At 43.6% G+C, this 24,178-nt stretch overlaps 1 protein-coding gene across 1 annotated transcript in view; it reads right to left on the minus strand.

The window, feature by feature from the left end:
- ALKBH8 (alkB homolog 8, tRNA methyltransferase) overlaps nt 1-24,178 on the minus strand; it is a 111,458-nt gene that overhangs the window by 66,804 nt on the left and 20,476 nt on the right. The window contains exons 4-7 of the mRNA XM_019525351.1: nt 21,635-21,766; nt 19,675-19,770; nt 17,062-17,166; nt 16,314-16,384 (exon numbers count right to left, since the gene is read on the minus strand). Coding sequence (XP_019380896.1) covers nt 16,314-16,384; nt 17,062-17,166; nt 19,675-19,770; nt 21,635-21,766 — 404 coding nt within the window. The remainder of the gene's footprint in view (nt 1-16,313; nt 16,385-17,061; nt 17,167-19,674; nt 19,771-21,634; nt 21,767-24,178) is intronic.

Here is a 24,178-nt window from a genome sequence, read left to right on the forward strand (position 1 = left end):
TTCTCCTTTTTGACTGGTGTGGGAGACTTATTGAGGGGTGGGTCTAAATTATGCCTAAGAGACCCCTTAGGTCTGCAAACTAAGGGAGACTTTCCTTTTTGCCCCCGACTTGGGGAAGAGCCCCAAGTGCCTGTACCGGGTCGAGTACCCGAAGGACTTTAGACCTGTGTTTCCCCGAGGACACAGGGCCGAGAGTGAGTCTCTTCTCGGGGTGGTGGCGGCTACGTTACCCCCTGGCTAGCGAGTGTGCTCCAGGAAGGGGGTCGGCCGGACGTAAGGCACCCCTAGGGAAGCATTCGGAGCCTGGAAGGTGGTCGGGCGCAGGGGGGTGGGCGGCTCAACGCAGGAGCGCCACCTACTAGCCTGCCACACGAGGAACCACAGTTTAGGGGCATAGCATGAACATTGGCAGGAAATTATGGTAATTTCTATGTGTGCATTTCTTTCTTTTCCCCTAGAAGAAGTGCACCTGACTTAAAAGCCTAAGCACCGACATTTCTGCTATTCTTTGTCTATAGTAAAGAACATTTAACCCTGCAGAGTTTTAGAAGAGTCCCATTCTTATCTCTTGAAAAGACTTTTGCTGACTGAAATAGATAACATTCCCATACATCCATATATGTCTTTATCCTAGCAGAACATTCTAAGTTGTCACTGTCATACACACACAAAAAGAAAGATTAAGGCTTTAGGTCCTTTTTCTAATTCACTAAGGACTCACAATCAATAAAGCAACTCTGCCATTGCTGAATCAATCTGTCTCATGACAGCTTTGCTCCACAGGAGCTATTTCCAATTACTATTTTCGTTTTTATCCATTTTCTTTATTCTCAGAGGTGGCAGAGTCAATAAAGATCAAATTTCCAGCTAGTCCATGGTGCATCACTCCAGACTGCAGTCAATAATAAAAATAGAGGATGCTTTGATCTTATACAACGTATACCACCTTTCTTTGTAACTACGGAAAAAAATGCACATCTATTCTCTACACACAAAGGCATAAGACATAAACAAGCTAATAATGTCCACTGTAGATGTAAATATCTATCATCATGCTAGTTTAAGGAATACCATTCAGGATGATCGAGTATCTAAAGCAGCGAACAGCTTCCAAGGCTGGCTAAACATCAAAGCAAAGCAGACACCCAAATTAGACACATTATTCCTAATATATAAAATACAGCAAAATGCAATGAAAGAAGAAAGGAACGAAATTAAAGAAAAAGGGAAGTAGGGAAATCACTTTTGCTTGAATCTTCAGGGTATGAGAATTCTGTGTTCTCCCTGTTTCTGAGCTGACAGGTGAATATCTTTTCAAGAGTTTATAAAAAAAGAAAAAAGCAATTGTTTAATTGCTTTTGGCAGGAAAGGAACAATACAATTGGATGTATGTAACGTCAAACAGGATCTCCATGATGGGGATAATACTCCATTCTTCCAAGGTCTAACTCTGGCATAATTTACATTAATTACGTTAATTTAAAACTGGAGAAAGCATAGCCTGGAGGTCATACCAACTACATTAACTGCATGTATAGAAAAAACCCGAGTTGCTGAGTGACTACTGAGCAAGCCATACAGCCACTCTGCACCTCAGCTTCCCCAAACATGGGACACACAAAGATGATGATGCTCACTTCACAAGGCTGTTGTGACACTTCAGGCTCCAATCCTACAAGAACAGATATGCATCCACACAGAGCCCCAGTAACAGTGGGTTCTGTGTGGGTCTACAAAGACTCATCTGCAGGATTGAGGCAAATATATGTGCACAGTGCCCTGTGATTAAATAGAAAGATGCCCTTAAACTTCATTACTTCCAAGTTTTCAGTCCCAGAATTCTGAGTGGCACTAGATTATACGATACGAGATTATTTCACAAAAAAAGGACCTTGGCAAAGTGCTTTATCAAATCCATCCAGGTATTTACATTGCACACATGGTATATGAACATGTTTCAGCAGCTGGAACTATGATAAAACTGAAATCTTCACGTGCTTCTTGTCCTCAAGCCACAGAACGCAAACAGTGAACTAATCCCTTTATAACATTTACACCAAAATGATGCCCAGTGACTGTACCTACTGTGTACTTACATTGGTGGTTCTCAACTTTTTTAGACTCAAGACACCTCTTAGAAAACACCAGCTCTTAGTTTTCAGTTGCTTTTTGACTACAGAAAAATAATACAACAATTCTTCAGTTGCAAAGAACTCAGATTACAACAGGTCAGAATGTTCTTAACACTATGAATTCCTATTTGAAGTCTCTGGGTTTATCTTGTGAATCATGTTTGCACAACAAACAGTGCTAATATTACATGGCACCCTGCATCACCCCTGAAAGGATCTCAAGGCATCCTAGTGTGCCAAACCACCCTAGTTGAGAATCACTGACCCGTGTACTCTTCAGTGAACAGACTCTTCTTCAACAAAAGCATTCCCTTTTCCATCAAAATTCTGCACTACCACATTTCTGGTCCTTCAAGTTATGTGGCATTCACCCTGTTTGATTATACTACCTGATGTGCTTATGTTAACTCTTCCTTTTAACTGTCAGCCATGACATTGCAAGGGGGAAGAATTCTTGTGTGTTATATCTTTTATTGGCTATCGCAGCACACTTGGATTTTACAGACCTAGTGGGCTTTTTCATAGTCATAATGGAGTGCTTTTAATGAATGAAGGATAAAACCAGATCAGGACTCCTAGATGCAGTTTCCTAGCTGCTCTTGAGCAAGTCACTTCCTTCTACTGCTTCATTTTCTCATCAACAGCAAAAGGATGATTTCCCTTTCCTACCTCATGGAAGAGAGCTGGCAGAAAGTCACTGATGTTTATCAGACATTATGAAAATGGTTTTGAAGGCTCTGTAGAAGTTTGGCGTATTAGGATTCTGTATCTCTAATGTCACAATTCCACCCAATGACCTCCCACTGCAACAATCCTCATTTTGTCAGTAATTTTTAATACGTTTGCCTCAGCATTCAGTCAGCATTTATTTTCCCCCTACTTTTCTTTCCTCTTTCCTTTGGTACATTACACCAATGAAAAAATATACAAAAGAAAAGGCTAAAGAACTCACTATTTTGCAGTCTTCTTTTCCTGGCATGCTGGGATGTAATTCATCAGGCCTGTGTCACATCCCAGCCTCTTTCCCACGTTAAGCCTTAACACATTTAATATTAGAATTCTGCAGAAGGTAACTCCTGTTCCTGTAGCAAAGAGGTTAATTGGATTTTCATTGCTTTGCTCTCTCATCTGGCATAGTTATAACTTATTCCCTCTGGAAAATGTGATCCAGCCCCAGAATATGACCTTAAGCTGCTTCCGTGATTGCTGAGACAAAGACTCAGTCAGGTTTGCAGCAGTATCTACTTTACTAAATTTTGCTAACTCCCAATTTTCATCCTTTAATAAATGACCCTACTAACTCCTGGCTCAGCTACTTGCTTTCTATTTACTAAAAGTTTAATACTGTTTAGTCTGCACCTTATTTCTTCTATTGACTTAGTTTCCCTTCACAACATCTTTTATACTCTTTGGGCGTGTCTACACCTGCATTTAAGCACGACTAAATGCAATACGCATTAAACTAATGCACATTAAGCAATTTTTGGCAGGTGCCTACTTGTGCAAGGACTTGGCATAAAGTTAGCGCCAAGATCCTGAAGCCCTGTCATGTGCCCCTAGTGGCTTGACAGACCCCGCACTCAAGTTAGTGCAGGGTCACATCTACACGTGCATTAATGTACTTTAACCAATCGCACTTAAGTTTGATATCTGCATTTGCAGGTGGATGCAATTCTACAAATTAATCAGGTTAAGCTACCCTGTACGGCAATATGCTTTACATTACTTGTCTGGTCCTAACACTGGTATAAATGTGGATTGCACTAAATGTCAACTTGTCTAAGACCAGAGATTACAGATGGCAAATGTATGTTTAGATGTTCCTTCTTGCTATAACCATGCTCCTACCTCATCCACTTCACCATTTATCCATCTGCTGACCCTTGTTATGTCTCTAAACTATAATTTTTCCAGAACAGGAGTGGTCTTTGCTTCATACATCTGCCAAGTACTAGCACAGAGAACTTGAATTCTAGTGGGGCCCCTGGGTAATATGAAGAATAATGATTAAATGTATAATACTACAGGACAAAGAGCAAAGTGGATGCTGGCATTCGCGCAACGGTCCTCCCACTTTATGGACCAAGGTCTGCAGACTCACCCCGCTTACATCTGAAGATGGCAGTACACTCCTTAAAGACGAGTCCATCAAAAACTGCTGAAAGGAGCTGGAAAGGCTCCTGAACTGAGAATCAACTGTGATTGATGAAACCATCAAATCAAACCCACAGCACCCAGAAAGGGAAGCACTTGCCAGTCCACCAACCTCTGAAGAAGTCCACCAGGCAATAAGACAGATGAAGAACAACAAAGCATCTGGCCCTGAAGGTATACTAGCTAAGGTCTTCAAATGTTGGTGGGGAAACTATGACCAACAAGCACCACGCAATTTCTCAAATCTGGAACACTGAGGAAATTCCCACTGACCTACAGAAACATTGTCACTGTTTTTAAAAAGGGAGATAAGTCTGCCTGTGGAAACTATCAAGGTATCACTCTCCTCTCCATCGCTGGGAAGATCCTCGCTCAAATTCTGCTGAATTGAAGATTTCCTCATGCCAAAGAAATCCTTCCCCAGTCTAAATGTGCATTCAGACCATTGAGAGACACCACTGACACAATTTTTACAACCTGGCAGTTGCAGAAAAAAATGCTGAGAACAATACCAGGAACTGTATGTGGCCTTTATCAACTTGACCAAAGCCTTTTACTCTGTTAACTTTGAGGCTCTATGGAAGATCTTATCGAAGTTTGGCTGCCCAGGGAAATTTATCACCATCCTAAGACTCCTTCATGACCACATGACTGTCTCCATCCTATGCAGTGGCTCCGCTATGAAGCCCTTTGCCATTCGAACTGGCGTCAAGCACGGCTGCGTGATCACACCAATTTTGTCATCAGGATCTTCATCTGTGACCATCTGTCATATGACATCAGCACTGACTACAGGATGGACAGGAACCTTTTCAATCTCTGCCACTTCCATGCCAAAACCAAAGTTACTTAGGCCTTGACTGTGGAACTTCAGTATGTCAATGACTGTGTTATCATTGCACATATGGAGGAGGACCTACAAACAGTCCTTAAGTGCTTCTCAAGAATACCAATACCTGGGACTGACCCTTAACATCAGAAAAACAAAGGTTTCACCATCTTGCTCTGAGCCAATCAACTCCCCTGGCAAAAATCCTCATTGATGGACAGGAGCTGGAGAATGGTCAACACTTTACATACTTTGGCAGCCACCTCTCAAAGAAGGCCAACATTTATGAGGACATTTAGTATAGGATTCGATGTGCCAGCTCTGCTTTTGGACAACTGACTCATTGTGTGTTCAACTATTACAACATCAGGACTTAAACCATGCTCCTACTACATAAGGCTGTGGCAATCCTGAGTCTTTGCTATGGCTGTGAAGCCTGGGAGACCTACAAGGACCACCTGAAAAGCCTGGAACACCATCATTGCGCTACCTCTAGAAGATCCTTGGCATACTGTCTGTATTCTTCATATGTAAACTACATGGTACCGAATAGCTATCTCAGCAAGATGAAAGGCTGAACTGATCTTTTCTAGGCTTGAACAGGAGGTTGTAATGACTGCTACAACACCTAAGGATTCCTAAATCACAGACATTATGGTCACTTTCCCTCCCATCTGTAGCTGAATGGTTTGGCCCTTTGAGAGAGAGCAGACAGCCGTGTTGTAAAGCCAGCTGCAGGCAGTTGGCTAATGAAGGAGTATTTAACTACCAGTTAAAAGCCTAGAGGACAGAACACAGGACAGTCAGCTGGGTGAAAGAGCAGTTTGTGGACAGGAGGCAAACTGGAACCCATACACTCACTACTAGGAAGAACCACACAACGGTACTAGGCTAGAGCTAAAGGGCCCTTCCTACTGCCCAGAGAAGGGCTACAAGCTTTGTTAGCTGGTTCATTTGTTTGGCTGATGCAAAAACTGTGTTTGTATTTAAAAGGACTGGCTGAAAAGCTCCTAAGGGGAGCAAGGCTAGGCTGCAATGCAGCATGCACACTCATCTGCTTACACCACACCTCACCTGCCCTTTGTCATCTTGTTTCTGAAATCCCCAATACATCTTCTTTGCACTGCTGGGCAAAAGGGACATGTCAAGGACCCAGAGTCTGACCTTAGATATACAGAAGTGACTAAACTAAAGGGAAAGCCATTCCTTTGCAACCCAAATCATACTCCTCAAACAGGCTATAAAAATAATGAAAATCATCTTCTTGGTCAACATTGTCTCTCTAGGGCAATGAATGAAGCACAATTCAAACACGGCATGAAACCAAACAGATTTCTTTAAACACATTTGGGGAAATTGCTTTCTCCACTCATGTTATTTCTACATTTCTCTCCAACATTCAAAAAATACCAAGGGTGCTTAAAACTTTTAAAATACTGCTTTTGTACACCAATTAAAAAAAAAAAACTTTTCAAAAAACCCCAAACGTAATAATAACAGTTAGGCAGCTGGTGTACTAAAACCACTGCTTTTCATGCTAACTAGGATCATCTCCTTGTTCCCTTAGGCTTCCCTTCTTGTTTGCTTTGCCCAGCCATTTTCAATTCTCTTCCATTTCAAGTGAGGAGCTCAGGGACGTTGTTATAAGTTTGGACAGTGCCTACCACAATAGGGCTTTGATGTCAGGCATCCTGTAGCAGGGCACTGGGGAGCACTTGCCACTAGAGACAGAAATTACACATAAACCACTTTAAGTGATCAGAAACTGGTTCAAACCTGTAACAGAGTAAGTTCAGTGCACATAAACCAGGTTCAAAATGGCCAAAATTTGTTTGAAATAAACCTGATTGAATGTAGTATCAGACTTAACTGACTGAGCTCAAACCAGTTTATGGAACTTCCCAGACCCCTTCCTGGTTCAAGTTAACCCAGAGTCCCCCAGCATCCCAACATGCTCTGCAGCCCTGGGCAGGGTTGTGCTCTCTGCTCCAGGAGAGCAAAGCTAGCCCTGCCCCTCTGCTTCCTAGCTGGAGGGCAGGCAGGAGCAGGAGCGTGGCCAGATGCCAGGCCTCCTAAGGCAAAGGGCACAGAGAAAAGTTTTATTCCCCCCTTCCCTCCCCTGTCCCACCAGCATGGACCTGTCAGGCTTTTCTCCGCTCGCTGCTCCAGCAGCCAGGGCATGGTCAGCCCTGGCAGTAGCCTCAAGTGAACTGACCTGTCCCACCAGCACAGACCCAAGCTGGGGTTCACCTGGTGCTCCCCCCTCACTGCTGCAGTGGTGGGGGCATGGCCAGAGGCCAGCTGGCATGGCCCCTGAGGCAGAGGGGACAGGAAAGGGGTTTATTCCTCCCTCCATCCCTTCTGTCCCCCGGAGATGGCAGCCGGGATCTGCCAGCCCTGACCGTCGCCACTACCACTAATCGCTCCCTGTAAAGGGAGCAATTAAATAAGTTCCTTTCCTGCCCTCCATTGATGCCAGAGAAAGGGGAGAAAATAACTCCTCTCCCACCCCCTTGGCCAACAGGGCCATACCAGCTGGCCTCTGGCCACATCCCCACTGCTACCACTGGAGTGGCAAGGGGGCAGGGACCGTGACAGGGGCAGCAGCCCCTCTCATGGTGTCCCAGGAGCACAAACCTCTTTTCAGAGGTGGGCTATGCTTGCACTCCTGGAAAAACTTGACAGGGCCTGCAGCCCCATCACGGTCCCTCCCCCCTCGCCACTCCAGTGGCAGGGGTGGGGACATGGCCAGAGGCTAGCTGGCATGGCCCCCTTAGGTAAGGGGGTAGGGAGGGGTTATTTCTCCCCTCCCTCCAGCATCTGGTGGAGGGGCAGGGAAGGAGCATATTCTGCTGCTCACCCCATGCAGGGAACGATCAGTGGCAGTGATGGTCGGGGTGAGCAGGCCCCAGCTGCGGCCCCCCTGGGGCAGAGGGGGTGGAGGAGGGAATAACCCCCCTCCCTGCCCCCTCTACTTCAGGAAGCCATGCTGGCCAGCCTCTGGCCATGCCCACGCCCCTGCAGCAGCAAGGGAGAAGCACCAGGAGGACCCTGGCTTGGGTCCATGCCAGTGGGATAGGGAGGGGGAATTAAAGCCCTCCCTGGCCAGTTCACTTGAGGCTGCTGCCAGGGCTGGCCACGCCCCCCCAGCACAGCTTCCGTGTGGCTGAGGGCTGCTCTAGTGCCCCCCAGAGCCTGACTTTAGCCACTGCAGGCATGTGCCTGCATTTCCTGAATGTCTGTTCACTTGCAAATTGGTTCAATCTAGGCAGGTTAAACTAACCTGCAAAGATCGAATCAATATAGGCTCTGACTTTTTGAATGTCTGTCCTTAGCCTTTAAGGGGACCAAACCAAAGGGGACTTCCCTTGGGAGTAGAATGATCACTCTGTTAAAACAAACAAACTATGTTCAATGCAGCAGTGGTAGCCAGTGTCCAAAAAGCTAAAGTGAGATTCTGTCTAAGCCACTTAGACTTTCAAAGTAAAATCTGGAACACCAAGGTGAAGATGAGGACAGGATGCTGGGAGGAACTGGGGAAAGGAACTAGGGAAAAACTGAAATGCACCTGGGATGGTAACAGTCTCCCTTCTTCCCTCCCTAACCGTCTTCTCTCTCAGACCCATAATCAACCATCACTTCCTTCCTACAGCTCCTTCCCCAACAACAGATGGACCAAGGATTCATTTCATATACTTCACATGCTGGTTCAATTGTCTCCCTTAGAACCATCAGCTTTTCTCCTTATTTAAAAGCCCACCTGGAATCCAGCACTTCCCCTTTCCTCCCAGTCCCTGAGGTCAAAATTCCTTCCCATCCTGAAGACTCAATAGCTCTGTTTGGAAGATCCTTCAAAAATTAACTAGTATTTAAAAAAGTATGCACACACAGGTTTGTTGCTGCTCATAACAGGGATTAGGGGGTACAGCCCCAGTGGGTACAAACCATCAGAGTTCCATGGAGCACTGACAATTTGCAGCACCTGCAGATATATCCCCCAACATACCCCCTCAATTCTAAACACTGCTGGGCAGGTCCCCAGTTATACAACCTGACACAACGCTGTACCATGCAAAGCACTCAGCTTCAAAGTCTGTCTGTCTTTACCCAATCTTTTGAACTCTGTTGCTTTCTTGTGCTTCAGTATTATCAAAACCCAATTTAAATCCAGGAGAAACAATGCATCACGCTATGGGCTTAACAAGTTAAGCTTGTTTCACTGCTTAAAGACTAATTGTGTATAGGCCTGAATTTTTAAATGAAATTTGCCATGGTCTTAAAATAGACCCCTATAACAATGGAAAACAACGTCACTGACTAGATGAAATTAACTTTCTTTATTGAATTCCGGAACTGAAGTATTACTGAAATGCAACAGCTAAAGGTAACGACTTTCTAATGCCCTAGAGTTCAGCTTGTTCACTGTTAATTTGCAGTAGGCAGCAGAGGTTTTATTTAATGTACTATGTACTGATCTTCCAAATAAAGAAAGGAGAATAAAATAAATACTACTGATATCTCTCTTCCTAAAATTACAATCTATTAAAAATAAAACCAAAATAAAACAGAAAAACCCCAGCACTTCATCAACAGATAACAAAACAGATTTCTAAGCTTGGATACAGCACTGCTTACCCAAGAAAGGTTTTGGATTCCGTGGGAGGAGAGAGGGAAAGGCAATTCTAAATACAATTGTATAATGGCTACTGTAGTTTAAACTGCAAACTGTCTGAGTTTGTTCCTTTCATTATTGGAGCTTTCATAAGATCACAAAAAGATTGTTTTAAACCTTAAATAGCTGACAACTTATACCCACCCATCACGCCCCTCCCCCCGTCCCCAAAAAGACACACCACTCTGATGAACCCAGGAGGACACACTGGTTTTGTGTGTATTTTGTAAATATACAGGTGCACTATCGCGTTTGAAACAAGACACATACAGGCCCCAATCTATCTCCTACTGAAGTCAGTGGCATAGGGACTGCGGTAGGATTGTTTTTAGGACAGTTTTCCATATTTATACTCCCCATTACATGGAAGCCAGTAAAAATTCTCTACAAAAAACACAATGGGATAACAAGCCACTTTTAAAAAAGCACTTCAGAGTCCACTACAAAATTCAATCCAAGCATTTAAATTTCAAACTAAAACTTTTAAGAGCCAGACGTGTGAAAAATTAGAAACAAAAACATGCTGTCTCAGCATGCAAAACAGGACAGTTTAGTACGAACTGAAGAAACACAGAGTTTGTAGCTATGGACAAGAAACGACAGCGCTCTGGTTAACATCAGATCAACTTCATAAAGCAATTTTCTTAATTTTTTCTTAATTGTTCAGCAGCTGGGACTGTTCTCAGAATGCCAGAAAATCCAGGGAGATTTCCAGGACTTCAAGATACATTCTGCTCTCTCATATGCAGGTAGGCTTCAGGTGCAATTGCTGGCCAATTACATCTGGACTATACAACAGTTTTTGAAAAACCAATAGTTAACTGCACTCATTATCAGGAGAAAGTTGTACTGAGCCCAATATCTTCCCCATTATCAAGTTACTTGTCTAATTTCCAAAGTCTTATCAGGTGTGGGCTAATACAGAGGATCTACAGAACTGTGGTCAACAGCAATAAGGCTCCCCTTTCACCTCTTACTCTAATCTGGCCACAGGGTGGAGACCACAGGGTAGCTTCTTGTCAGCAAGCAAGAAGCTGGAAAGAACATGGAGAGAAGGAAGAAAATGGGAGGGGACCTGGCTCTGATTTCTCCACTCAGTACTCAGCAGGCCTGCACATACTTACAGAGACAGAGAACAAGCTGCTCCACAGAGAAAGGGTGCATTAACTTACTCCTCTCCTTGAGCGTGCAGGCAGTAGAAGGTAGACTGCAACTCACCAAATCACAGTTAATTCTTTAGCCTGTTCCTAGAGCAGTGAAACTGTGTGCTATCCCACCCTTATGACAGACATAACATTACAACCCAATAAATGGATAAGACCAGGAAATCCTTTTCCTTAATACCAACCAGGAAATCCATTGCTTGCTGATGAGAGTTTTAGGGGAAGTCAAGAGAAATGGGAGTTTTTCTTCCTTTGTGAAGCTATAGGGAAGATGGTATGTGATATGCTGGCTACCAAATGCAGACTGGAGAGATGGAAGCCAAGTTTCCCTCAAATGCTCTCTCAATTTAGGCCTCTAGTAGTAAATGCAAGAATTCCTGCAGTTTGCAGTGTGTATCCACAAAGGTGGAAGGCTGCACCAATTTAGTTCATTCTTTCAGATCAATTATATAAAATTCCAATATTAAATGTTTGGGAGAAACTTAAAAATTCCCTGCTCCCAGCTGCTATTTTGGGCATCCTGAGATGCTTGAGACTGTCAAGACTACCTTGGAATCCCTGCTTCCCCAGTCTGCCTCATACAACTCTTTTCTAGGCTGCAGCTGTGTTCTAGGCAGCAGGGAAGTGACTACACTGTACCACTATTAGGGTTTATAGTTAGAAGATCTGAAATCGGGGGAAGGGGGGGAGGGAAGGGGGAATCTCATCCCCACAAGATAGAATTAAGTTATACACCAGGATATTTCTACGCCTTCTTCTGAAGCAACCATAATATAACAGTGTCAAAACAAGACACGAACTGAGAGGGGCCACTGATTTGCAACTGGTGTTGCAATTCCTCTGTTTCTGCTTTTTAAATAATGTACCAAAGCTAACTTGGGTTTATTCATGACATGTCAAATTAAATCAATTTCAGGAATAGAAAATGAAAAGTGTTGAGCTCCTTCTTGCAACCACTGCAGATCTGCAAAAGGAAATCCTGACATCTTTCACAGGCTTAAACCATAACTTCTCTCAAGATTGCCAAGCTGGCCTCATGCTGAATCCATGCTCTTTGAATAAAAGACTGTAACTTATGCATCTCTAGAGACACCCAATGGAGGCAATGAAAATAACAGCTACTACAAAACAAGGTGGAAGCTACTTTAAAGAAGGCATCTGTTCCCCATTTTACAGCATCCTATTAAATGATGCTAATGGGGGGAAGTGGGAGACAGACGACTTGCTATCAAGCCTTCTAAGCCCCTATGATAGGCATCACCCCAGGCTTCTCTTTTCTCTATTGTGCTGCTTTCTGAATAAAACTGAATGCAGCACTGCAAAGTTTGCATGGTTATTATACTCATCATTTATCTGCAGTAACTTCTAAAGGCAAAAGTAAACATGCTGATTTATTATGACCTTATGGAGCCCAATAAGATAGTATAGTACTGCTATTCTCCTTTGTAGTGATCTGAGGTATGACAAAGATTAGGGAAATGTTTTAGGTAACTCCTATTGGATCTGATAGGTACTGGGCACTTCCAGAAAGCCTCAACTCTACTGATGCATGCTGAGATGAGACACTGCATCTCAGTGCTATGTAATTCTCTCTGCATTTTCTTTCCCTCTTTAAATCTCTCCATTTTCCTCAACTGCTTTTAAGCCTCCCTCCCCATTTCCTTAAGCTTTTCTCCCTGACCTTCAAAGACAAGTTTGGTCTGTTGGCACCTCATTATGGGGACATGTGCTGTCCTGAATAAAGGTTTTATTTTCTGTACTGCTCCTTACTTCATAATACAGATGTGAGTTTGAACAGCAAAAGGATAACTGCTCAGTGAGGAAAGGGATGATGGTGAAAAGTATGTCTTATGACATTTGCTACATGACATTTTGAAGCAAATAGCTCAAAGGTTTCAAAAGGAATTCCAGTCGAGGGGTTATGATCCTAGATTAGGACACTAGATACTTGGGTTCAAGTCCCTTCTCTGCCATGGACTTCCTGTGCAAATTTGGCCAAGTCATTTGGCATCAGGTGCCCACATGTACAATGGCAATAACATTATACCTCACAAGTGTGTTGCAAAGATAAATATTTTAAGTCATGGGTTGGCAACGTTTTTGGGAAGTGCCCAAAACACCCGCAACCTTGCCTTGTAAAATATTGGCGTGCCAAAGGTAGAAGATGCCAGGGGAGCTGTGAGGGGCCCAATCCTTGTTGTGGCAGCAACAGCCCCAACCCCAAGGTTGAGGCCCAAGAGCCCAACCACCAAGGCATGTGTGCCAAGCAAAATGGTTCTATGCGCCATGCGTTGATACCCATGCCAGGGGTTGCCTACCCCTGTTTTAAGTAATGGGAGACATTAAGATACTACAGGGGTTATAAAAGCACCTATTATAGAAAGATTTTAAAAAAAATTAGCTATTTGCATTAAAGGAACAGTATTCTGCCAGTGTACTTGCTGGGCACAATGTTATAAAACCACATGATAAGGTGGTCAACGGGTAAAGGTGAGAAAGAAATATTTTTCCAGGGCTTAGTATAATCATGAAGTATATACATTCATTATGGTTTTTCTTCCTCTGATGCATCTAGTATTGGCCAGACTTGAAAATAGGACACTGAATCAGACAGACTCCAGTCTGTTTCTTTAGGGAAGTTCTTATTCTTTGGACAAGAATTAGAAAAAGGTTAGCTGTATAACTATGATTATGGTTTTTTTTCTCATCATGGATACAGCCAGCTGGAATAAGATGTGACAAACCAGAAAAGGATACAACATGCAGACTGAAAATAGAACTAAAAAAGCTAGGTCTATCATGTCTTAGTCAGAAAGAGCAAATGTACTAAGAGATGCAAATGGGCATCCCAAGAAATGTGCTAGTTAAAAGTGAGAGGAGGGGACAAAAGATGAATACAGAACTGTCCTGATGTAAAAGTACTGCAATATGTCATTAGTGAAGTGTATAATTTTTATATATGGAAAACTACAGCAAGAATAAAGTTGGATGCACAGAAGAAATGCTGCAATAGCCAATTTCATATTGCTACAGGTGAGATTCATGTTTTAAATGCAGATGAAGATCTACATGGGCAAGAAAAAGATATTACAGAAATTCAGAAAGTTAGAAAATTACCAGAAGGAGAGACTATCAAATAGTGCAGAATTTTATGGGGCACTGGCTGGTTTACTAGCCCTTAAATGCTCTCTTTGGCTGCCTTCATCAGAACACTATGTTAATAGCCCATTAGGAAAATACATTACAACTTGGAGACCTATTCAACAGACTATTTCATGCCCATGTCCAAGATATGTACCAAAGACTTAGGTCTGCCTGTTTCCCCGATTAAAACATATGAATTCCAATTTTCAACAATGGCACAACACTCCAGGCAGTCCACTTCCAGAAAATGCTTGTATTTCTCAGGTGATTAAAATCACTCTGCCCTCAGCCACTGGTTTAAGAATATCACCAAGGTGTGCTGTAATATAATCACCCAGAACTGCACTGCCTATGGTGTCTCATCACTGAAGTAATATAGGCTATGAACCAAAGTCAGTTTTTAATTGAAAAAGAAGGTGCCAGCAGCCCAGGGCCCCAGGCCCAGCTGAAACAGGATAAAAAATTATATCAGCACTGGTACGCTTTGTAAAAAGAAAAACAACTGAACTTTTTTTTTTTAGATCTACAAAGCAAAGTTAGCTGTAGTTTTGGTAGTGTTCATCTTCTACTCGACCTCGAAAATACTCAGCATGCATGAAAAATTAAACTGGGAAGGAGTCGATCACTTGAGGGGACGGATTAGGGGACAAAGAGCCTCCTACCTCTAAGCAACCATTTTAGAGAACTGAAATGGGCTCTCAGCCTATTCCCTAGTGGAGGAGTTCAAAACTGGCACGATCAAGCCAGCCAAGAGACTGGATCCAGCTCAAGGTAGCTCAGGGAATCAGCAGCACATTCCAGCCACAGCAGCAGAGGAAGTGTCCCCAGGGTGGTAGTGCCTGCCACATCCAATTTATTCTCTTTGCTACAGCAGATGCAGCATATCTAGGGTTGGTCCTAGCATCTGTCTTTAGACATCAGCTCCCCTTGCAGCACCTGCTGATCACCAAGGGATGCAGGTGGTGGGTCATAACCATAGCAGGTGGTGGGTCATAACCAGGGGCCCACAGTGACTAAAAGTCCTGCTCGAGTGGACAGGTGTCCCACGTTGTTAAAAGCACCAACACAGCGGACTAGATGAGGAGCCTCAAAAACAAGGCCTGCTGGACTGCTGATTGGCACTTAATCTCACTCCGCAGATACAGCTCTGCACAGCCGCATGCTCACACTCTTTGTGCTCTAATGCCTGAAGAAGCAAATGGTAGAATGTGTCACTCATGTGTGCAGCCATTAGTTCATGAGGCCCCACTGAAATAAGACCATTACTGGACCCTGCTTGCACTTGATGATGCTATCTATACAGCACCAAGACATTTGTGGCAAGTAACAGAGTTATATATCTATTTCCCTGTCTCAGAGACCTATGGAAACTGTGAAGAGTTGTGGAAGATAGCACATATAAAATATGGCAGAATAGAAAAAGGCTTTTAAAAATGATTTGAAGGGTGATGGAGGAGGGCATTCAGCAAAGGTTTGGGGTGAGGCTATTCGAAGTCCAAGGGGAAGTATAAGAAATACAAACAAGAGAGTGCATGCCAAGGTGCTCTCATCCCTTGGGGACAGGTGCAGTAAAACCTTGAAGGAGAACTTGTAGAGAAGCTGCAAGTTCTGGATTATTTTCCCAGCGCTGCCAGTGACCTGCTCCAGGACCTTCATCAGCCACTTCCCCTCTCACTGCCTTTGCCCCTTCTCACTTTTTGTCTGGATTTTCTGTTTCTGTTGTAAGGTCATTAGAGTAGGGACAACAATTGTGTGGTTGTACAGAGCATAGCCCAAGCGGAGCTCAGATCCCAGCTGAAAAGTTTAGGTGCTACTGTAACACAAATGAAAGAGCAGTGATATTTTGGGCAGGCCAGCAGGAGCAGAGGAGGATGTAGGAAGAAGTGAGGTGAGAGGCTTAATACAAGAGCAGTATTGTAAAGTATGCATACAAACCTGAGGAAGGACAACAAAGAACTGGGTCCTGGGACCTTAAAACAGCCAAGAGTTACCTGTATGGTGAAATCCTAGTACCAATGAAATCAACAATAAAGCTCCCTGCAACTCTAACAAAGCCAGGATTTTAGGCCCAGTGTCACATGGTTACTTTAACATGCTAGCATCCATGAGTAGAGTGAAAAAATACCGTGCAAAAGATACAACCTTTTATTAAATGCTAAGAACTTTGCTTTTGTATTGTTAAAATATCCAATATATATAAAAAAAAATAATAAATTTACCTCAGCACCTAAACTGAGAGAGAGAATTTCATCCTCAAAAGCAGAATGCGTGTCAATATGAGGAGGAATTCCTGCATAACAAAAATCACAAAGGGTTGTCAAAACAATAATGCTAAGTATCACAGTTGGCAAGTCCCATTTCCACGGCTATTTATCTGTACATATTTAAGACATATTTTTGATTCACAGACTTTGGAACTAAGTAGAAAAGAGCTGCCTGCAACACAGTAAAAAAGCATGCACCTCCCTTTCAATCTGTTCCTTGATCAGGAGTAACTATAAACAGGAAAAACATTCTGCATATCACAGTTAGCTGTTTTAGTCTACCTACATGCAAACAACCGCACTAAGGATTTTCCATTAATTCAGAATTAGGGCCACATCCATAATACAGATACAGCCCTATAACAGAGAAATATTAATCAGAACCTGCTTCCATCTCTTTTTCATGGACTGTTTACCTCTTCAGATCACCAACTCTTCCATGCTACACTCATCTTAAGAGCCAAGAGCCAGATTCCATTTTCATTTATATTAGCACCAAAACTGTACCTCTAATTGCAAGTTTCCAAGTTAGGAAAACTGAATCCTGACATTGGCCCTTATTAAAAAAAAAACTCTGTTCAGGAGTGTGAACTGCAAGTGGATAGGTAATTTCTCCCCCTGACTCAGGGCTACCAGAGACAGTTTTTGGTTAACAATCCTAAAAAATAGGTTTGATTTTAAAAAAAAAAACAAATATACTTACCTTGTCCAGGTTCATACTGGTTTACTGTCAATTGATCAGGTTTATGTTTGATATATCCTTTTCTCAAGCACTTCTCCAGGAGCATATTGCAAATTTCAGGAATACCTATTTTGACATACAAAAGTCTAAACAAAACGTTTTCTTTTTTTTTCTGTTCATGACAGATGAGAAATCAAAATCTTGGACAAAACCCATAGAATTCTGATCAAATATCTTTAGTAAAAATAGCCTTGTAGGCCAATGTACATTGTCTTTTATGCAGGTAATTCTGAATTTGTTATGGCACACACGGAAAGTTCTTGTTATAGTCATAAAAATAGTGTTTGTATCTGTAAATTGTAGTACCCTTAATAAGTGTGCACCAGACCCTGTTGTTACTGAAAACAATGGCAAATCTCCACTGATCACATAATGTGGGCTGCACAAAGGTATATAATTCTTAGGTATACAGAATCAGAAACCAAGTTAAGACCCATAAAAAGTGTGTTAATGATTTATACAACAAATTAAAATAGGGTTTCTAATAAAACTATTTTTATTAGTATTGAGTATTTTCATCAGTAACATGCAAGAATAAAACATCACAGTTCTTTAGTGAGCCTGTAGTTTGCTCTGTAGTTATTAGATGTTTACCTGTAGTTATTAGATAACTTGTGATATTCAGCTATGCAATGTTCAAAACCACTGTGATAAAAATATTAGGAAATACTTTTTACAGCAATCTATTAATATTTAATATTGTTATTTCTTTTTTGACCCCCTACATTGGTCCCTTCACCTGTGTTCTTTTTGCATTTCAACCAGAATGTGAAAAAGCGGCCAGAAAACAGCAAATATAAATGAGTGCTTTTATGATTAAATACAATTTCAGCTGCAGAAGTGCAATTTAACTAGAACCAATGCAATGGAAACTATGCACCTGTGTTTCTCTTTCATTGTGATTTTATTCCATATTTTATTATTTTTCTAGATAAAGTTACAAAGCATCTTACTTTACTTCTCTGACTCAAAACTCTCAGGCCCAAATGGAACATTTTTCAGAAACTTTCTATCACTGTAAAATGACTCGCTTTTGTATTGAAAGTAGACTCTGGGGAACATGTACTCAGCCATTTCCAGGTTATTTAAAAAGGTAACAAATATATTACATACACATACATTTTCTAGCATAAAAATAAATGTAATCCTTTTTGATGTAATATTAATTCAAAAATGCTGAACTGCTGAAGTTCAAAATGCACATTTGACTAGTAACCAATGAAAGTCAACAGGCATGTGGGTTTTAAAAATACAATTAGACATGGTTAATATGGCTTCATGCCTACACCACAAAAGCTGACAGCTAAGGCACTGATTCAGAAAACCATCACTATTGAAGAAGGTTGCTCAAGCGTATGTTTAAGTTCCAGTGAAGTTAACTCAGGGGTGCGCAGTTATTTGGACTGTGGGGGCACTTAAGGAATTTTGGTGAGCTATTGAGGGCTGAGGGATCGTGGGAGGTGCTGTCCCAACCCCTGGCCTCAGCCCCGTCACAGCTGTTTACACCACCCAGCGGAGAGGGTGGGGAGGGCTGGGGGATGCCAATTGATTATATATGGCCCCAAGCACATCTGCCCTACATCCACCACCAGGGATACCAGATGGAGAAGGCAAACAGGGATCAGGATTGCAGGACAGTGACAGTGCAGGGCCAGGGCCTGAGGCAGAGCCGCAATCCACTCCCTGCACATCCCTGTGACGGCCACTGGTTCCGCAGGCAGCAGCCAGCCCCTGCCCGCAGAACCAGCGCCCATTGCAGGGGTGTGTAGGGAGTGGATTGCAGCTCTGCCCCAGGCCTCAGCCCTGCACTGTCAGTGCCCCATGCTCCTGGCCCCATCCCAGCCCAACTGTCCCACTGCTGAACCCCACTGCCTGCCCACCTGCAGCCCCATCCCATCCCATCCAGTAGAAGTGCACCCTGCCCACAGGGGTCCCAGGCCAGTTTTCATGGAGACACTGCCCACCCACTCCATCCAGCACCCCTGGTGGTGGGTGCAGGGTGGACAGGCTGGGGTGCTCAGGCAGTGGGGCTGGATCTAGCAGCAGAGAAACTGGCAGTGGCAGCTGGAAGGAGCTGCCACCACAGGGGTTGCCAAGAAGCCAAATCTGGTTGCTGCGCCATCCCCGCCCCGCTGCTGCACCACTCAGAATGCCCAAGAGGCACACACAGGGATAGGATGGGCTGCACTCTGCACCACACGGCACCTCCACACCCAGGGATAGTGGAACCAGCTGCATACACCATGGCCTGGGCTCCCCCTGCACCTGAGCTGAGCGGGTGGACAGACTGCCGCAGGCTGGATCCAACCCATGAGCCATATTTTGCCCACACAAGTTAACTAGATCTTAAGTACATATTTAAGTGCCTTCCTGAGGGCATGGGCAAAAGAACTGATGTGTGTAGCTTGTCACAGAACAAAGTAGTCTTGTCACACACTCATGCCCTTAGTTACATGACTTGATAGGGTACTTCACTGATGTTGATGCTAGATTCTAGCTATATTACTAGATCTAGCTGAACAGATTTAAAACCAATGTCTTTTAAGGTGTCCCCTAAAAACAAAAAACTCTTACCTGCAGGCAGTGGTTTATCTTTATCCACATTGTTGTGATCATATCGAAACTCATAGCCAAAATGCTTTACTCTTCTGTGTTTTAAAGACTTTTGTGCTGCAAAGTAAAACAAATGAATATAAAAATATTAGAACAGATTTGATATTTCAGACTTCCTACTAGGCCTATTCCATATAACCTCTGTTCAGACCAAAATTTTTTTTCACAAGTTGGTAAGAACTATGGTGGCCCTCAAGATACTACAATTCAACACTTCTATAAAACAAGGTTATAAAACAGACACTGCCAAAGGAAGTGGTTCAGCTGAAGCAAAACTCATGTCATCCACTGTTCAAGAATTCCTCAAGTCCCTTGCTCCCCTTCGTCTCCTTGCTGGGACCAACGGGTCACGCAGAAGCCTGGATCAGCACAAATCCCAGCATAGAGCAGAGCAGAGGTGTTGAACAGTGTGGGACACCAAGAATTCCCAGTGCCCCATGCCTCCAAGCCGGGACATGCACCACATCCCATACTAACCTGTGCTTCACAGGGAGGCATGGAGAAGTGCAGGTCGCAGCATAGAGACATGGGACAGCAGGAATTCCCCATGTTCCACACCAACATACACATCCTGGCCCATGCTGATCAATGCCTCTGCATGAAGCATGAGTCAATGCAGGACCCAGTGTAGATCCCCACGTGGAGGAACAAGGTCATGAGTCCCTGCATGGAGGCATAGATTGCCAGCAATTACCTGAGTCCTGCACCCCCATATCAGGACCCAAGTGGGCTTTCCCCCACTTACGGAGTTGTGCCTTTGCATATCATGGGGCAGGTCTCTATAAGCAGGGTACCCTGAATTTCTGTGCATACAGAGAGGTACCCCAAGATTCACTGGGACAGATCTCTGTAGGCAGGTGCTCCTGAGGTTTAAGGGACCTGATCCTGCAGGGGAATTTCCGAGGTGCCACAGAGCAAATAAACATTTGCCACAATGCAGTAGCATTACTTAACATTACGTTTTGTTGTTGCCACTGATCTGAAGGGACTGCATGCTGCATGGAATTCAGGACTGCAGTTGTGCATACTGCATTCATCTATCCCTAGAAGTATACCAGTTTCCCCCAATCCATGGTTTAATGCTTTTTTTTTTCCTGTCCTTATACCTGGATAAGCACATAACATGGGCTTCCAAGTATGCAACAGGCTCCTACTTTGTTTGCATCACGATACCATATTCTTACTAAGGTCAACATAATGCTCTATACCATGATGAGGAGTCAAAGTTATTTTCCTAATTAGCTTCTCAATTCCTAAATAACTGGCTTTAAGATATTTAATTCTACAGAGTACAACTGAAACTACATGAGCAGCTAGAGTGGGAGCTTCTTTGGTGACAAAAAAAATCAGCTTTCAGATAGGATACCAAAGTATTGGCATGACATTTCTCAAAACACTTATCAGTTGAGCCTGCTGTTAGGAAATGACTCTAGCTCTGATTTTCAACCAGGGTGCTATGACACCCTGGGGTGCACTGACATCCTTTCAAGGGTGCTGTAGGATGCCATTCAAATGTTAGCACTATTAGATGTGCAAGCATAATTCACAAGATCAACCCAGAGATTTCAAATAGGAATACATAGCTAAAAAACATTCTGACCTGTTGTGATTTAAGTTCTTCTGTTGCAAAGAGTTGCTGTATTATTTTTCTCTAGTCAAAAAAAAGAAAAAATTAAGAACTGGCATTTTCTGAGGGGTGCCTCATGTCTGAAAAGATTGAGAACCACTGTTCTAGCTAGCTGCCTGGGGAAATAAATCCTTCCAAAGGCATCACTTTAAACCACACATTTCTCGATATTTGTAACTTTATTATATATGACTCAATTTTACAAGTGCTATACTGAAGATGGTATCTTACAGAAATGAAGTGATATAAAATAACAGCTTGCAGATAATTCTAGCTTTCCTTTGTTTTACTCACCATTTTGAATGACTTCATCTCCTGTCCAATCGATACTCTCCAACATCGTTCTTTCTTCCTCAGGAGAAATGAGCTCATCAACCACCTTCAGACCTGGAGGCAAATTTGTAGGCATAATATCCTCCCAGTGCACTGCAGATATAGGAAAAAGAAAATAGTGCTGCTGTCCGTGGAAAGTGACCTGTTTGTGCCCCTTAGGCTAAAATGATGTTTTACTAGTATTGTGCAACATGTGATAAATGTTTAAATTGATCATCAACTGAACTAATGAACATGCTTAGCAGCACTAAGCGATTTGGTGGTAAGGGGCTGCTACAGACCCCCCACATTAAGGGGAAGAACTAGATTTGGAACTCCTGAGGTAGCTCTCAGAAACCATGAAGACTAGGGAGGCAGTAGTCATGGGGGACCTAAACTACCCTGACATCTCCTGGGAGATGCAAACAGCAAATTCCCACCATTCACAGAGGTTCCTATCCTGTGTACAGGACCTCCACCTGAAGCAGGAGGTACATGGTCCCACCAGAGGGAATGCCTTACTGGACCTGGTATTGGCAACAGTGGATGACATGGGAGGGGACCTACAGGTCAGTGATCACCTGGAGGACAGTGACCACCAAATAATAGAATTCATCATAAGGTATAGAGTGGGTAAGTAACTAGTAGGGTGGAGGTGCTAGACTTTAGGAAGGCTGACTTCGGCGAGCTCAGGCGTTTAGTCAATGACTGCAGAGTAAGAGATTTGGCAAGGTGGGAGCTCAAGAAGGGTGGCTGTGCCTTAGGGAAACGATCCTTCGGGCACAGAGGAAGAAGATCCTGATGCGGGGGAAAAGAGGGAAAGGGGCCCTTTATATATATCCTTGCACACTCCCGCCCCAGGCGTCCCTGGCCTTTTTAAGCTCGTCCTTCCAGTGCCGGGGTTAGTCTCATCCCAATAGGCTGCGCTCTCACTGGCACCAGGGCCTGCGCCCTCAAAAGGCTGCACCCTCACTGGTGCCAAGGTCTGTGCCCCCAAAAATTAGGCTTCCTCCATCCCCTAATAGCCTTACCCAAACCTCTGGTTGTAAACAGTAAACAAAAAGCTCAAGCCCCTAGGCTGTAACAAATTCAAGCTGTCTGGTTCTAACAACATTCGCCACTCCAGGGTTTCTCCCTCTCGCCAGTATCGCCTTGTTCAGTCATTCTGGCCCTGTCCTTTTCCTCACTCAGGCAGATTTCCTACCTCTATGGCTGCTGGCGGGGAACTCTCCCCTGGCCTCAGCCCTGGGGTTTAAATGGTAGCCAGGCCCTGCCCCTTCCGGTCAGCTGCCCGCTGACAGGTATGAGTCACTGGCTCTCTCTAGTTGCCCTAGCAACCAGCACCTGGGCTCCTTCCTCATTGCTCCCAAGAGTAGCAGGCACCTTAGTGCCCTGCTACATATACAAACACGCTGTAAGAGAGAATCCTGTACCAAGGTTCTGACAGTGTAAACAGACCAAGGGTAGGAGAAACGGAGTGTCACTGCCTCTATTTTACAACTGGGAAATAAATGTAGAGCAAGATCAAGATCTATCAGATGTCCAAGGTCAGACAGGAAATCTACTGGACAGGAATTGATCCCCTTGCCCCCACAATTCCCAATCTATTTCTTTTGCAACACATCTTTTCTTACTATTCCACAGTAAATTGTTTGGAATCTGCATCCCTCAGACCTCTCTCAATGTGCTTCAGTTGCACTCACTTGCACTAAGGAGCAACAGAAACTAGCAAGTAGGTAGGGGAGATGGCTTGGGAGTATTCCCAAGCAGACAAAAGCACTATTTCCAGCACCAATCCTCAGCTGTCTGCTGTACCTAAACACTAGTTTCTGGTGTGCATGTGTAAGTGAGTGAGGGGGCAAAGTTTACCTGTTCACCAGCTCCTGGGTTGGGAAGCAGGCTGTACAGACATAACTCCTGTCTCACCCTACGAGACCAGATTTCATGGTATGCGGTAAGATGCCCCTCAAGATTCAACTTAATGGGTCAGTTGAATGCTTCTGCTATTATAGATTTCATAGACATTAGGGCTGGACCTTGGAAGATCATCAAGTTGAGCACCCCACCCAAAAGGGCAGGAAGTCAGCTGGGGTCATAGGATCCCAGCAAGATAAGCATCCAATTTAATCTTGAAGGTGTTCAAAATAGGTGCTTAAAATACCTCTGATGGCAGGCTATTCCAGACCTTGAGAGCTCAGACAGTAAAGAAATTCTTCCTTATGTCCAGCCTCAAATGGTCTTGCAGTAGTTTATAACCGTTCAACCTCAACATCCCATGGGGCACTCTGGTGAGCAAACGTTCCCCCAGATACTGATGGTCACTCCCGATAAACTTATAGGTGGCCATCAGATCACCCCTGAGCCTGCACTTTTCCAGGCTAAAGAGCCTCAAAGATCTCAGCCTGTCGTCATAAGGTCTGTTTTCCTGACCTCTCATTATGCACGTGGCTCTTCTCTGGACTCTCTCAAGCTTCTCCACATCCTTTTTGAATTGTGGAGCCCAAAACTGGACGCAGTACTCCATCT

The sequence above is a fragment of the Gavialis gangeticus genome, unplaced genomic scaffold (assembly GCF_001723915.1).
Source record: "Gavialis gangeticus isolate Ggan-Ray unplaced genomic scaffold, GavGan_comp1, whole genome shotgun sequence".
Classification (NCBI taxonomy): domain Eukaryota; kingdom Metazoa; phylum Chordata; order Crocodylia; family Gavialidae; genus Gavialis; species Gavialis gangeticus.